The sequence below is a fragment of the Schistosoma mansoni genome, chromosome 4 (genome assembly GCF_000237925.1).
Source record: "Schistosoma mansoni strain Puerto Rico chromosome 4, complete genome".
Taxonomy (NCBI): Eukaryota; Metazoa; Platyhelminthes; class Trematoda; order Strigeidida; family Schistosomatidae; genus Schistosoma; species Schistosoma mansoni.
The window spans coordinates 21804335-21821395 of record NC_031498.1 but is presented as its reverse complement, the minus strand read 5'-3'; the positions used below and the strand labels follow the sequence as shown (position 1 = coordinate 21821395).

Sequence of the window (17061 nt, the reverse complement as noted above, 5' to 3'; positions counted from 1 at the left end):
ATGATATACTAATTTCTCTATCGTACTCCCGAGCCATTCATGATTTAGCATAGCAAAGTGAATTCATATTGATTTTAAGTGAAGATACTGATTTGCACCCAGTATCAATCAATGTCATGTTTGCTTAGTCTTTAATTTAGACCACCATATATAAGCGAACAATATTGTATTCGATTAGATCCTCATCCAGGCTTTACTCTAATATACAGTAATATTTATATGCATATACGAAATTATTAAACCAATCAAGGCAGTTTATGAGTCAATGATAACAGTGGAATAGATTACATAATCAAAATTAATAATAAGTAGAAAGTACAAATTGATAGTGTAATGACAAGTGTACAGGTGTACTAGTTGTGATAAGAATAATAAAAGGCTTGAATCAATGTTACATAATAGGAAAATAGGTCAATGATTAGAAAAATAAATAACAATCATAGAAATTATAAGATTACGTAATAAGAAGTGTTCAGATAATTGGAAGCGAATATTAGAAAAATTATAAGTAAATAATTGATAGGGGGGTGAAGAAAAATAAACGAAGAAAGAGTATGGAAAATAAGATTATTTATTAAGGCCAAGGGAGGGATAAGGGTGTTACAAATTTCTTATGAACACAAAGACTTGGGTTGTTGAATCGAATTCCTATAGCTTCTGCTATGTGTAGGAGACGAGATCGAACCCCATAAGGAAAAGTAGTAGGAATACGATAAATAACTTTAAAAGACTGGTTTCTGTCAACTTCATGACCGCTATCAATCAAGTGTGAAAGAATCGAGCTCCGTATCGACTTGACCATACCTTTTCCTAACCACGAAGGGAGGTGTTCACTAACTCTTTGGTTCAATTGTCTGGTAGTGCGCCCAATATAGCTTTCTCCACAGGAGCAGCTGAATTTATAGATACACATAGAAGTGGCATAACCAGGCAACTTGTCCTTTAGTTGGGGAATCACCATAGATCGTGTCGAGTAAGAAAGAAAGAGGTCGGCAGCATTAAACGTTCTCTTAACTGCTTTAGTCAGTCTATCCCGTAGTACATCATCAGCTGAATCGCCGTTGAATTGTAGTTTCAGGGTTGTACGTCCTTAACGACGGTAACTGGCACATGTGCAATTGTAAGTTTAATCCATTTAATATGTAGGCTACCCGGTTGAAGTTTACGTGATAGTTCTGATCAATGATCGGAGGCCTCGAGCAGTCCATAGCTCAAAATTGGTGAAAATGATACAATTGCACCCATTTTACCTTCCCTTAAATTTTGGGTTCCAGTATGACTTCATTCTTTTTATTCTGTGATTATTTCATTCCTGATTTTCGAATCATGTTCTTTTTTCCAAAACCATAAAAGCTTCGGCTACCTCAGCTCATGTGCTGAATAGTATTTTTTCAACCTCATCTTTCTTTATTGATATGGTGTGGTAATTTGTGCACGTTCCTACATTATGACTGCCTGATCAATTAATACTGACTCTTTCATAAGATGGAACAATATTTTTTTTATGGCAAGTGTATGTCTTTGCTAGACGAGATTGATTTTAACCTAGGTAGATAGTGAAGCCCTAGAACTTCATACTGATAACTAATTAGTGAAATGAAATCCACTGACTTTTGCAATTATCGCGAATATTGATGCACATAATTTAGAAGCAATCAACAATGCAATTCGACAAGCGTTAATTCTCCTCATAGTTTTTGTGGTTTTATTTTCTCCTAGTCAATATCAATCATATTAATAAGTCGTATACACCGAATCCCCAGCCGGTTTTTAGACGGATACAATTATCGACATTTGAACATTAAAATTTAAAAACAGCTTTCCTTCTAAGGTTAGTTCATATACAAGTTACATTAAGACTCGAGGAAAGATACTGTAATAAACTTGGAACATAAACAGTCAGATTAAAAGAAAGTGATAGGGTTCTATGCAAATATGAAAAATTTTATTGTTCAAGTATTGAATCTCCTTCGACTGAGCTGACTGGGATATATATCCAACTATCTCGATGCGCGATGATGGCTGATGTAGTAGCTGGTTGGAAGAGCTTGAAGCGGCCAAACCAGGATATGGCAACAGTACAGTATGTCATCGACAGTTGGATGTAGACTAATTCGTGTGACTATCGTAACCAATGATTCGAGGCTTTAGGGAGCATCACTCAAGTTCATTCACTTTCTGTCTTACTCTAAGTCCTGAGTCCCAAAATACTTTTTTCACTACTGATACTGTTTCGAGTACTCTGGAATTTTAACCTGCTGTGCTAATGTGGTATGACAAGTTGAACCAATGCATGTGTCATGTTCTACGTTGCATGACTAACTGTATAAAATGACAGCGCGATCAGATGTATCCATATACACCAAATATTCGATCTAATCTGTTTGTTTTTTGTACTATTTCCGATTTTCTAAATTAAAAATGGCTGTTTTCCAAAGAAAAAAATCTACTTACAACTAGATAGCGAAATGTCAGAAATCTAATTTCCTATTCATTGAAGCATCACAAATACAGTATTGTTTGTATCATTATTATATTTGTTCACTGTGATACCAAGTCACAAGGTGCACTTTTATGTAATCAGTTTGATCTGTTACTGTAGATAACTTTCCTAGCTGTTTCTGAACAATTTCATTCTATGAAACCCTTACTCTAAAAAAAAGACAATATTGCCGCGGAGTATGTTTTTTTTTCTAATAAAATATTTGGATTAACCTTCATATTGTAGGCTTAATGGCAAGATTTTATATACTTGATGACATTATTTAAAATCTAGATAAATTTGCGATTCTCTCTTGGTAGACGAAGTTATGAACTCGCTTACGGAATTTTGGTATACAAACATGTTTGGAGAAGGTCGTACGCTGATACGCTCAACTAATGACTTATTAAGGAAGCAGAAACAAGGATTGTCATCTATCTGGGATGATTGGACAACTGGTAAAGTAAGTACAAATCAATACTTTTTCTATTTATTCACCAAAAGCTAACAAATTAAGAAGTACTTTCAACATGTTAATAGCTCTTATCTGTTAAAAAAAACATGTGACTTCCGAGCAATAGGCCATGATTTCGAACATCGCGCTTAATGTACTTCAGTCTGAATACGCTTCCTACGAAGTTTAAGTTGAAAAACACAATTTGTAAAGTGCTCCTAAACTACTAGAATTCCCGTTGTCGATCTTAAAAGCTGAGAAAACTGTTGAAACATTGTCACTCTGGATTCTCCTACTTTTTTGACAGATATGTTCCAGGTGTTCAAAATATATTGCGAAGTTATTTCTGTATCTATAAAGCATTATTGCGTGAGACTGTTTATTTATCAAGTATTTTTATGTACTCAACTCTAAACCTTATTTAATCTAACAGCGATACTTGTGTGATATGGTCAACATAGGATTACTACAAGTGTTTACTCTAGATATCTGTTGTCAGGATCATAATCTACAAATCAATCCCAGAATATTACTACGTATCCCGTGCAACTGGTAATCGTTGACTGGCAAGTATTATTTTCCTCTTCACAACAACTTATTGTAAGACAATCATTTAGCTTTTTTCCTATGACACATTAAATTCTACAGAAGGCAAGAAAATATAATGCCATTAAACACTCGAAATTCCTTTCTTTATGCAACATCTTAACTGAATGTAATAAATTTATGTTATCTACTTACATTTCTATTGAATTATTTGTCTCCAGTGTATTGCAGGAGAAAATGAACAATTTTTCGGCCGGAAAAAATATCCCATTCAAGGTAAGTCAGATAATCATGCATAAAATAACGGCAGAACATGCGCACACACACATACATTACTTAACTTTTACTTAAAACTTTTTGTTTTTATTTTAGAAGCATTTTTGTGTTTTCCACCGAAAATGAAAAGGACTATTATTGAATGTTGTATGTATTGAATGCGTCTTTTAATTGAATACAATAGATATGTTTTTCAATTGTGGTACAAAAGGTTTGATTATGTGTCAAACACACAATTGCATACACGTACACACAGATACAACAAAACAAAAAAAGTTTACACTTATTTATTTGAAGTAATCTTTTTATTGGAAAATAAAAATATTAATTTCTTTTCAAGAAGAAAAGAAAATGAAATGAGGAAATGCTTTTTCAATTAAGTTTATTGATCATTTGATACTGTGAAAAAATGACGATAATGTAAGTATAAATGAATCCGTGAATGAATGAGCAATCAAGCGAGAATAATATTTTTTTTAAAGTGAGCAGGTTAGAAATCACTAAGATCTTTTCTGCCAAATTTGAATAAAATTGACGATATACAAATTAGTAGATTTTGTAATAGTATAGCTACACCTGGCCATACTGGTGTTTTATCTACAGCTACATAACCTCCAAATAGTATCCAACATGCAGCTATTGTACTGCTAAATGCCATTGAGAAAGCGAAAAATAGGCATATAAGTGCTCCGCGACGACCGATACGACTGTCTGAAAATTCATCTCTCAACTAATAAAAGAAGTAAGAGGGAAATTAATAAACACTTACATTTTGGTAAAGTTCAGTTTATTATTTTCCATAGATTAACAATCAAACACAAATCAGAACTACATGAGGTAAAAGCCGATTATGTTAGCCAAAACGGCAATGAGAATTTTACAATTAAGCAAGTTAACTCAGATAGCTCAACAAAACTAAAAGCGTCCATCTAATCTGTAAATCTACAACATGAGAATCGGTGTCCATATGATATGTTGAGAAATTCTACTTTCGAATAAAATCACCATTTGAAAAAATAGCTCTTAAAACTCGCGAATAAACTATGTGTATCCGTCCTTGACACTTGCATTTACGGCTACTGATTCTGTACGACACCCTGATTATTTCTTTAAATAACTACAGGTGATCAATGTAATATACAACGGGAAATAACTTCCGAGTATAAGTTCTGTTCACCGAAAGTAATGCGAATCAATGTTGTTGCGTATTGGGTGGTTTGAGTCGGTGGTTCAAATCGTGCAGTGGTAGTATCATACGTAGCCCAATAAAGCGTTTGGCTAAAATCTAATTGCTAAGTCCTAGCAAGCTTGAAGTATAAAACAATACAGTCATCAAACATATTTGATGTATTTCCATATAGTTCGTTCGGTGTTGTTTGATAAATCGATATATAGCGTTTCACTTAAGGCAAAATATACGTTTATATACACAACTTCAAGTTATTAATATTGAAGACATTAAATAAAGTCGGCAATATCCATACCAAAACAAGAACGTCCCAACTGTCACAAATGTAGTACTTTAATCATAGTGTTTCCAACTCTAGAAAATTCGCCAAGCACAAGATGATCCAGAAATTGCAACAATGATTGATGAATAGCCATATACAATGACAAGGCAAACTAAACAACTAGAGCAAGAACTCCGTACGTTCTGGACACAAGGGATTAAAATGACCATTTCTAAGTCTTTCATAAGAAGAAAAAAACCACAGAACGAATCGAATATAATGAAGAGTAAAGCACTGGAATAGTGTCAGTGACTAAAGATAAACGAGAAGTATGTTGGTTATAAATGGGAAAAGGGGAAGTCAGGAATGAAATATTGGGAAGAGTTAGTAAAAATGCAATAAACTTACACAGGTCTAGTTAAATGAATGGGCAGACAAAACATACTCAACAACACCCCTCAGTCAGTATGACTTCTTAGGTGCTCCAAACCTTGACGCTTGCTAATCAATAGCCTCTGAGAATGGTACTATTAACTATTGCTACAAACACCGTATTGCCACAATGAACGACCATTGACCTTTTCTCTAGCGATTCCCATTAAGACATAATCTACTTATACCATCTCAGTACCTGATATTTTAATTAAAGCTTCGCAGACACATTGACCCCCCTTGTTATTTTAGTAGCCGGTGTCATCAACCAAACTTTGCATAGTCGGTTTTTGTCAAGAGGCAGCGCTAGGTCACTTATTTGCAGGATGAGACGTGTCTGGCCTCACTTTTGTAGCATCTGTAGGGTTGGTAACTATTCTTTGCTTCAACAAAAGAGTCAACAGTCACCCTTATCTTCAATGTCGAGTCTACCATTTGCTAAGGAGAGTATTTTAAATACTTATGGTGATGTGCGGAGTAAGAGAAACGATATAACTGATACTTGTTCGAAATTGTTATATCCCGTGGGGATTTATGAATGGTAACTTTGAGAACTATTTATGGACCAATGTGATATGTAATTAAACTACTCATATTTATGTTCCTTTCATTGTGAGCTTTGTTTTGACCCTTGGACTATTATTGTACGATTTACCATTCTTGAGTTATACCCAGTCTATTGATTACTGTTCCCTCTATTCACAGCCACATTTGGCCAAATCTTGTACAAATGTTATTTTCTATTTTATGGTACGATGTGGTCAGTTTGTTTGGTATATAAACCCAGTATGTTTGAGAATAATGATTCATATTGCAGAGGCTGTTATTGGTGTTCTGGACTTAACTGGCTGGCCTAGGCCGAAAGCACGACTGATAAGTACTCAAGACTGCTCATACAGCTTTTGTGTATCATTGGGCAATTAATAAATTCACTGTTCTCTAATAGGCGAGCCAATCGATATAACAGAAATAAATCCACAAAAAGAACTTTTCAAACGTGTTTCGAGTGTTGTAAAATCCCTCTTAAGTGTCGCAAAACATAGTCCAATTTGCTTCGGTGGATTCAAATGAAATTAAGTTTGTTATGCTTGATTGAAGTCAAAGGTCCAAATGTACCGACAGAAGTCTTGGGAAATTTGCCTGAGTTTCTTTCAAGCTCTTAACAACTAAACAACTTTATAGGTATACCTGAGGTAAGCATATTTCTACCTCTACTTTCATGGCTAAGATTAGGTCTCGGGTAAGCAGTTTCACTGAACTAAACGATGATGAGGGAGAAGTTATGTATAGAATTGAGGTTTATTTCGAGTAAATATCAATCTGCTAAATCAGCGAATCACTTTTTTATTGGTCTGCATATCACCAAATATGTTTAACGTTTGTATTTTGGTTATTATTGGAATCCAAGAACCATGCTTCATCTTTTTTGTCCAAGTTGTATTTCTAAGTCTTCAAGATTTTTCGTAAAACAAGGAGCAATACTTTAGTGTTGTACAGTGCAGTTATTCATACTGTAAGCTGAATCGCAGTATGTGTCAGCTTGAACTGATAAACTTTGCAGCTAGAAAAACTTGCATTTGGTAAATCAGTTATGGTTTACACATATTTCGAAGAATCATTTAAGATATAAAAACTACTGTATAAAACCAATAATTTCCAATAGTTAAAACCTACCACTCCGTTAGGAACACTGTTGATTAATATGAAAGCGATAGTGCTGAATACTCCAGCTGTATGATATGCATTAGGTAAGGAATCGTTTTCGGCGAAAAGCACAGCTGCGTCAATTGCTATCCACCAGCCTAATGCAAATAAAAATCCTGCAATAATTGATACTATGCTATTGCGGATGCGATCAGGTTCAATATCTCGGAATTGGTCAAAAATAGACATTGTTTACTTGGTGTTTAATAAAAAAAACATTAGCAATAGTTAGCTAGATAGCAAAACGCTTGAATTTCGACAATATTACGTAGCAAATAACTGACGAATGCTAGTATGCAACAATTAGTACTTCAGTTAGTATCTGAGATGCGAGTGGCTTAAGTTTCAATGTCAGCTGCAATAAGGCAGGACATTGTTACTGTATGGTGAGGTTAGGCATAAGATACTCGATAAATAAAGTGAATCTGTTAGTGGAACTGAATTTTCACCGAACGCAGTGGTTGGTACATGTTTCATTCATCCCTAACCACCTCCTCACACCGACGCGTAATGTTGGTCGACACAGAAATATGTCGGAAGAAAGTTAGTGGGCTTCAAACCAAGATGTAGAGCCCAACCGTGAAATCAGTGACTTTGACCGAGTTGTGTTTGGACATGCAGACTCCCTAGTTTAATTCGCGTAATGAATATAACCAACGGTCGGGTATTCATAGCTTACATTATAGACTTACATCAAAAAAGTACGGGACAGCTGCTTTGTCCTAGTGTGTGTCTACAGATCCATCTCTAATGAGCTGTCACTAGTAGAGCTCAACCATATCAAATGTGAGGATTATCCACCATAAGTAGATGATCGCGCAGTACTGCGAATCGGTTGAAGTTAGAAATGTACACCTTTGGATGAAATCAAGTGGTCGCCACGGTAGTGAAGGTCCTTGATCCGGTCTCCGATGGAGGCGTTGGAACCCACTGCAAAGTCCGATATTAGGATAAAGCAGCTGCACATCGCTTCCTGGTTTTCAGTGGGTTTCCAAGATCAATCCGTAATGTAAACGGTCAAAATTCAACATTCTCCACACAGCTATATACTAATAATGATGAGATATCTTATTCAGCACGCTTCAGCGTCAATTGCAGTTGCATTCATTCTTTACCTTCAAACTATATCTGTGCTTCCCGTTTCGTCATTCATTTGTTCTTAAATTTTATCCTTATTACTACTACTAGTAAACCTGCTTATTCGGTTTTCATCTTAACTTCTTTCTGTAATCTTGATATAAAATGTGACTGGGCTGACATTTACATTTAGTACTAGGTTTTTATGACTGACTAAAAATGACACAGAAGGGGTACATTGAAGTAAATGAGTATGTGCTTGGTTGTTGGCCACATTATTTACTAAATTAAGACATTCGGGCAAATGACAGGACCGAGTTTAAAACGATAAAGTTTATTTTTCGACGAAATCAGGTTTAAAATACATCCCGCTGTTTTCATGAAGATCTGGAGTTCAGAAGGATTATAAAATGGGATCGTTTTAACAGCAGGGTTTTCGCCCGGCGAGCAACCATTTATTTCGAACAAGTATCGATCTTGAGTATGACGATAAACTGTCTGATTGTAAACTACCAATGTAATTAAACTACAGCACCACCAACGACTACTGAGAACTATACCTCTCTCTAAGGCACATGTTTGTACTACGATTAAATCTTCAGTTAATCATCCGTTCCACATAAAAATTAATTTAGGATGGAAGGGCTTTATCTAATTTACTTTAAAGATGACAACGTAAAATGAGTACTTAAGAACTGACAAAGTGCTTACAGATTCTTGAAAGGGATTTTCACCTGGTAGAATCTCCAGTTTGTTTTGGAAACACTAGTAGAAACTTAGTCACTACCATTAAAACTCTACAAGCGACCAGCTGGTCTTGACATTTTCAGACTAAAAGGACCTTAGGAATCAATACTAAGGTGGTGAAGGAACTTACGTCTTACACACAATATAATGATGTATTATCTTTTCAATGTCAAACAATCACCCCGGTTGCTGACATTAAACACAGTAAAAAAATGTTTGAAGTAATTTCTAAAACAACGTTTACTACATAAAGTCAATAAACATGATCTGAAGTTTAGTCAGTTTATCGCTAGATATTGCGATGTCAGTCCAATCTCCGGACTTCGGGGAAATTTTAGGTTTCTCCCTAAAGTCATATAAGAACTCGTAGTTCCCCCCCCAAGTTTGGAGAAATCTTGTAGAAAACCCAAAATTCCACCAATACAATTTGAAATTTTGAGGGAAAACCCTACACCAGTGAAGATTTCAGAGTTTTTGTCGCATTTCCCCAGAACCGGGAGATTGGGCAGGCAGTCGCATAGAATATGACATGTATTGTTTCTGCTAACAGTTCGTCGGTAAATACAGATGGTACTAAATAAATTCTGATGACATTCCTTTAGTCTCTAAAACGTTCTAACACGTATGAGATATCAAAGAAATGAGTGAACAATGCTATATTATGTAGCATTGTCCGTTATAACTGGTACTGCTTTAACATTTACAGTCAAACTGTTCAAAGGGAATAGAGCAGACCAATCTGACTTGTTTCAACGCCAAAGCCCTGTATATTTCTAAAAGAAGCCTGTGGTTGGTAATACATAGATCATGGATCGAAGTATTTAAAGCTGTCAAACCGACGTCTGGTTTCAAACAAATTTGCCATAAGTGAGTACAATATAACCTTCCTCCAGTTTTATAATGTAGATAATGAACAAATATTTTAAACAGGTATATTCTAGCAGTAGGATTACCTTTATTATCTTGAATGTTAACTTATCGTCAACCAAGAGGAAATCAACTGTGTTATTGGCGCCTGTGGCGGGTTTTTTGAACTTGTTTTGTACAATCCAATCCTGAGATGGCTTCACACAGACATAACTTCAAACTTTAAACGGTTGTGAATAAATTTGAGGAAGCCTTTGTTCAACGTAAGCTTGTGTCTGGTAGTATAGAATCCCTGTTGCTTCCAGGTATGAGCGGTAGGTCAATAATGACCGCCTCAGCAGTTTAAATTCTAAAGGCTGAAGATGAAATTCTCTGAAGTCTTCCTAATGGAACCGGAATTGGAGTCATTGAGTTGGTTTCATTTATCGTCTTTGAATATTCTCCGGATTTATCTTATCGTTTTAAAGTAAGGGAGAAAAACGTAGTGTTGTAGCTGTAAATCATTCCCCAAAATCAATAGCTCATTAAGTGTTCGACATTGGATGCTGACCACGTTGTTTAAGTGGACTTGTTTAACTGAAGGCTTTCGGTCATGCATCCGTACCAGATCACGTTTCGAACCAGCGTGGGACACAGCTCCTACGTTCACTAGCCAGCTTAGAACAAACGCTTCTCGATATATCAACAACGTATCAAATATATCTTTCCTACCTCTTCTCGTCTGACTTCTGATTTCCATTGGTCGGAGGAAAGCTTCGTATATAGAAGGTGCTACTTTTAGCAGGTTGTAAAATCAGAATACTAGTCGTATCTTCAGTGTTTTCTTACTTAGTCTGGAGTCGATTAAACCAGAAATTGGTAGAAAAATACTACTGTCAAACCTTTCAGAAACGATTTTCAATATACCAGCCCACGGTATGCCCTAAGGACTTCTTCCCAGTCAGCACGTGATTTCAAATATTAAGGAACCAGTACTTTTATAATTGAGCCTTTTGTTTAGTTTACAAGTCTTCCTGAGACCCCTACAGGGTTATTTCAGACTTCAAGCTCAGGTAAAAAATTGAACGTAATATTCACAACATCATCGCACGAATAAGAACTTAGCTAAAAATTTCAACCAGGGGAAATCAGTTGAACTATTCAAACCTAATAGGTAGTTGACGAATACTTATGTAAAAATGTTGGGATATTTCGTGGTCATAAATGAGGTTCTTTGGAAGCTGTGAAGTCAGCGCTTCTTTTGACAACCAGAGAAACGCTCAATATGGGTACATGGAGTGCCTACAAAATGTGGAGACCAGGAGGCTCATTAGAATTACAACGCAAATGAAAACATACAAACTGGCGGGTCTTGAAATAAGTGACACACATTAGATTCAGTTTGGACAGAAAAGGCTGACTTCAAGATAACTTGTTGTATCCCGGTCATGGGGCAAAGACGCCACACATCCACAAATGTTTGCGCTGATTTTGTCCGAATAAGCATGAAATTCACCTGTGAAATGGAAGACGCACAACCTTAATTTTATCAAAACGTCCTTCCAAACGGAGAATCGAAGGATTACAATGAATTCCACCCAGCATTATGCATCCATCAATAACAGCGGCGAAGATGATAAAAACAAATTTAATGAGATGCTGTGCTTCATCCTGGAGAAATTTCCAGAAAATGACCTGATCATCCCGATAGGAAATAAAAGGCCGAAGTCTAGATGGACAACATAGGACGGGAAAAAAATCGTGAAGCGTTGTGGACTGGGATAAATATATTAAAAGGATGAAAGGCTAGTGGATCTATAGTAGGAAGCCTTTCCCACCACAAAAACGTACACAGCTATATGGGTATAACCGGATCAGTTTGATTACATATGCTCTAAAAATTTCAGAAGATCCATGGCAAACTGTTATATCTAGAGCCTTGATTCTTAATATGCCGCGAACTACTTGACTACTTGAACGATAAACCCCGCAAAACGTCGCAAAAGAGAGAAGACAAAGACTGGTAAGTAGGAAGTTTATTCCCCAAATCAGTGTCAAAATATAGTACAGAAATCTCGTGTATTTATAGTTTTTTGGCTGAATGTAAATCATCATTTCGGTCAACCAATAGGCACATAGGGGTCATGCTAATCCATCCAATGGGGAAGCCACACGTCGACATTCTAGAACATTCCCCTAGCCGTGATTAGATGGAATGTCTGTGGCTCTTCCTGGGCTTCTTAGGGCTTCCTAGAGTCCACCGACGGCCCGTCCTTACAAAAACGTAAGAGTGAAGCCAGTGGCTGACAAAGCTTCAGATCACCGCTTGATGGTGGTCATGCTGAAACAGGACATGAATATGATTTGGCCAGTTTATCAGTCAGGTTTAATATAGACTTATTTTAAGATGCTAAGAAACTCGGTAAATTGAGGATATCTGAGAGCAGCTAAACACAAGCCCTATAAGATCCACTAGTATAGGAGCAAGCTACTATGGAGAATTAAAGTGGCAGTGGCCTCAATCATTCTTCAGTAATAAAAGTAATAGGTTGGTAGACCTATGTTAATCCTCGGTGCTTGTTTTCTAATAGAGGGTCAGCTTCTCCTTGAAAATGTTCACTGATAGGGCTGATACCACTTATTTGGGTAAAGTGTCCCAGTTATTAACTACTCGATGAAAATCCGGAAACCCGCTGAGTTTATGAGATCGAGGTTTTTGATCCTTCTTGCCATGGCCTCGGAGATGACTAGTTATTCAGGGAGCAAAAAATAAGGTTGAACAACACCCAAACCATCATTAAATATACGGAATGCCAATATAAAGTCAACTCATTTTCTAAAATACGATAAGGGAATAGGTGTTAGGCGTTTTAAGCGCTTATCATAAGGGAGTTTGGAAAGAATTTCACTAACTTTGTTCCTAAACTCTGAACACGCTTGATTTTACTGGTATGCTTAACAAGGCATGGACCAGCTGCTTGGACACAGTACTTTAGGGGTGGTTTTGCATAAGTGGGATACAAATTCCGAAACATCTCGTCACAGCATTTGAATGCTCACCGAAGTGACTGTAATGCTCGTCAACCTTTGTGACTTACTGTTACCCCTAAGTCTTTGTGTTCCTGAATGCATGGAAGAGATGTACCGTTGACAGTATACTGGCAACTACTGCCGTGTTCGGTGTTAATCAGCATGCTATTCTTAGAATGATTCCTAACTCCCAGCTTTGGGACCTCTCAACAAATTCGCCATATTTTTACATCATCTGCAAACATTAATGTCGACGACTTAGGCGGTCCTGGTAATTCACTGACGAATAGGAGGAAAAACAAGAAACCCAAGATCGTATCTTGGGATGCATAAGTTCGACTGACTTCCATTCAGATAATCTCCTATCTAACCTCACTCACTGTCTTCGGCCTCAGAGGAAATCTCTTATCCATTCCCGCACAACACCTGTTCTTTTAAAGCTCGAGAACTTCTGCGCGAGACCTAAATGAGAAACTTTATCAAGCGCCTAACTACCTGAAACTCCGGATCTTAAGATTTATCTCACTATTTTGCTTTCAAGTCTTCAACTCAGTGAGAGCATTCTCCCACTTGATTCTATTTTCAAGAGACTAATCTAGTCGGATATGAACATTCAAATTACAAATTTTGTATTAGTTACTTAGTGTAAAGTCTCTTTCCACGTAACTTTTAAGTACTACCTTCAGGATCCCTGTTGGTTCGGTCCCGCCTACAACCCACTTAGCTAGTATTATTGCTTTAGTAATACGTACTCTTCAAACCTCTTCTGGCAGTACATTTCTGATACCATATTCCACCAACTCCAGATCGTGTGCAACAGCGAAATGAATAGTTAACAAATAAGGGTTCGTTACCCGAAAATCAATAAGAGAATTCATAACAATATGAGATCCAATATTAATTTTCGATCACTGGAACAGTCGTACGCAGCAGGCAGTCAAAGGTCAACACTCCCTAACCGAACCACACTGTAACCTTGAGTTTAGTCAAACAAGACTCTATTATCAATGAGCCGGCAACATACAACGGTAAAATAAAAAAGTAAAAGTAAATCTTAAAGTGAAGCCAAATAATAAGGGTCAAGATAAAGAAGATTAAAGAACAGAACACGTGGTCACAAGAGACCTGAGTAACAGTCAAAATACGAGAAAGAGAAAAAAATGAGTAACAACACTGTCCAGCGCATTCCTCTAGACGGATTTTCAACGTATTCTTTTATTGTCACCGAATCTATCTACAACGTTCTGCGAAAGCAAGAAAATTCTCCGTGACACACCGTATTTCATTCGTATTCTATTGTATTTAAATCGTATTACATAAATGAGTACTTCAAAATGTTCGTTACATGTCTGCTGAAGTAACTTAGGCATGTCTCATAATTTCATTAGATGATATTGTGCCATGTTTGTTATGTCTAGTAACATGTCGTAGTTAATTTAGATTGTTCTTATATTATATCATTCCCGTTCAGTTTCAATAGAAATCGTGTATATTTACTCCTCATTAGGCCATATACTATGGAAAACGTATTGTATGTGGATAAAAAATCTCAGTATGGTTCTAAAATGGACTCTCCATCGTATCACCGTGTGTAATATGTTAATTAACCTTAAATAATAAACCTTCTGCACTAGCCTTCTACTGAGTGGCTACGTTGTTTGCAGCTTTTAAAATTTTGTCACATTGGTGCTTACCATTTTTAATGATGTTTACTATCCGGTTTGCATCCCCTGTTTTCCCACATAGTAGCCCATGATTCGACTTCATTACTGTATGTCATGGTAATTTCGTTTTCGGTTTATTTTCACCTAATGCAGGTTGGCAAGTATCTAAACAGCTCACAGAAAATTTCTACCATCCCTTCCATAGTTTATATATATATGTATCTGTATTTACTCATCCGACTGTTAAACTAATAATACTCAAACGAAAGTTCAACAAAAATGTCAGGATGTATAACAACGCCTGTAGCTCCTCCGGGGGCTACTGCCGGTCCCAAGCCCGGGTAAAGGAGGAGGGTTGGGCATGGGGTTAGCGACCCCATCCCGTAGAAAACCAACTCGCTAAAAAAACGCTAACCAGAAAAAATCATTCAAACCATTCAAACTCTGCCCTGGGAATAGAAGGAATAACTATGACGTCTCATGATGAAAGCCGAGTTCCTTCGGAAGTCATGAGGCCGATGCACCTTCTTACAACCAGAGCGACAATTTTTATAGGTACATGGAATGTCCGGACAATGTGGGAGACCGGAAGAGTCTTCCAAATTGCTGTGAAAATGAGGAAATACAACCTGGAAGTGCTTGGAATCAGTGAAACACATTGGACGCAGGTTGGACAACAACGACTAGCTTCAGGGGAACTTCTGTTATACTCCGGTCATGAAGAAGAAAATGCCCCACATACACAAGGAGTTGCATTGATGCTGTCCAGAAAAGCACAAAATGCACTTATTGGATGGGAATCTCATGGACCAAGGATCATCAAAGCCTCCGTCAAAACAAAGAGAGAGGGCATTACAATGAACGCCATCCAATGTTATGCGCCGACCAACGACTACGATGAAGACGCTAAAGACCAATTCTACGGTAGGCTGCAGTCAATCTTCGAGAAGTGTCCAACCAAGGACCTGACCATTCTGATGGGAGATTTCAATGCCGAGGTCGGAAAGGACAACACTGGATACGAAGACGTCATGGGACGACATGGACTGAGAGAAAGGAACAAAAATGGTGAGAGATTTGCAAACCTATGTGCCTTCAATAAACTGGTCATAGGTAGCACCATATTCCCACACAAAAACATACACAAAGCCACTTGGATTTCACCGGATCACACTACACAGAATCAAATCGACCATATCTGCATCAACAAAAAGTTCAGGAGGACGATGGAGGATGTGAGAACCAGGAGAGGAGCTGATATAGCATCCGATCACCATTTGCTGGTCGCCAAGATGAAACTAAAACTTAAGAAGCACTGGACAACGGCGCGGACTACATCACAAAAGTTTAATACGGCCTTTCTTCAAGATGCAGACAAACTCAACAAATTCAACATAGCCCTTAGCAACAGGATCGAGGTCTTTCATGACCTACTCAATGGAGAAGGAACTACCGTGGAGAGCAACTGGAAAGGTATCAAGGAGGCACCCGTTTCAACATGTCAGGAGGTTCTAGGCCAAGAGAAGCACCATCACAAGGAATGGATCACTGTCAGTACACTGGATAAGATTGAAGAAAGGAGGAACAAGAAGGCAGCAATCAATATCAGCCGAACAAGAGTGGAAAAAGCCAAGGCACAAGCTGAATACACAGAGGCAAACAAGCAAGTGAAGAGGAGCATCAGAACCGACAAACGTAAATATGTGGAAGATTTAGCGATGACAGTGGAAAAGGCTGCAAGGGAGGGAAACATGAGACAACTTTATGACACAACCAAGAAACGTGCTGGAAATTACCGTAAACCAGAAGGACCAGTGAAAAGCAAGGAAGGCAAAGTAATCACCAACATTGAAGAACAACGAAACAGGTGGGTAGAACAATTCAAAGAACTTTTGAATCGACCAGCTCCACTGAACCCACCCGACATCGAAGCAGCACCCACGGACCTCCCAATCGATGTTGGCCCACCAACAATTGAAGAGATCAGCATGGCCATTAGACAAATCAAGAGCGGCAAAGCAGCGGGACCAGACAACATTCCGACAGAGGCACTGAAAACAGATGTAGCAGCAACTGCAAAAATACTAACCATCCTCTTCAGTAAGATTTGGGATGAATAACAAGTACCAACAGACTGGAGAGAAGGACTTCTGATCAAGATACCAAAGAAAGGCGATCTCAGCAAGTGCGATAACTACAGGGGCATCACTCTCCTCTCAATACCAGGAAAAGTCTTCAATAGGGTATTGTTAAACAGGATGAAGGATTCCGTGGACGCCCAACTTCGAGATCAACAAGCTGGATTTCGTAAGGATAGATCGTGCACAGATCAAATCGCAACTCTACGTATCA

General features: G+C 37.5%; 2 protein-coding genes across 2 annotated transcripts in view; one reads left to right on the top strand and one right to left on the bottom strand.

Annotated features, from left to right (window-relative positions):
• Smp_144930 (putative ikappab kinase complex-associated protein) overlaps positions 1-3781 on the top strand; it is a gene marked incomplete at both ends in the record, with an annotated part of 58513 nt that extends 54732 nt beyond the window's left edge. Inside the window, 2 exons of the mRNA XM_018797200.1 lie at positions 2803-2945; positions 3704-3781. Coding sequence (XP_018652265.1) covers positions 2803-2945; positions 3704-3781 — 221 coding nt within the window. The remainder of the gene's footprint in view (positions 1-2802; positions 2946-3703) is intronic.
• Smp_041830 (small membrane protein related) lies at positions 3751-7543 on the bottom strand. The gene is made up of 2 exons (XM_018797199.1): positions 7316-7543; positions 3751-4488 (listed from the first exon to the last, which is right to left on the bottom strand). Exons 1-2 carry the CDS (start codon positions 7532-7534, stop codon positions 4249-4251), a joined length of 459 nt encoding a protein of 152 aa, XP_018652264.1. The 5' UTR covers positions 7535-7543; the 3' UTR covers positions 3751-4248.
• Positions 7544-17061: the final 9518 nt, after the last annotated feature.

Coding starts and splice junctions, on each gene's coding strand:
- Smp_041830 (XM_018797199.1), bottom strand. CDS start 7,534: ATGTCTATTTTTGACCAATTCCGAGATATTGAACCTGATCGCATCCGC. Junction 4,489..7,315: donor ACAGTGTTCCTAACGGAGTG/GTAGGTTTTAAC, acceptor TTCTTTTATTAG/TTGAGAGATGAATTTTCAGA.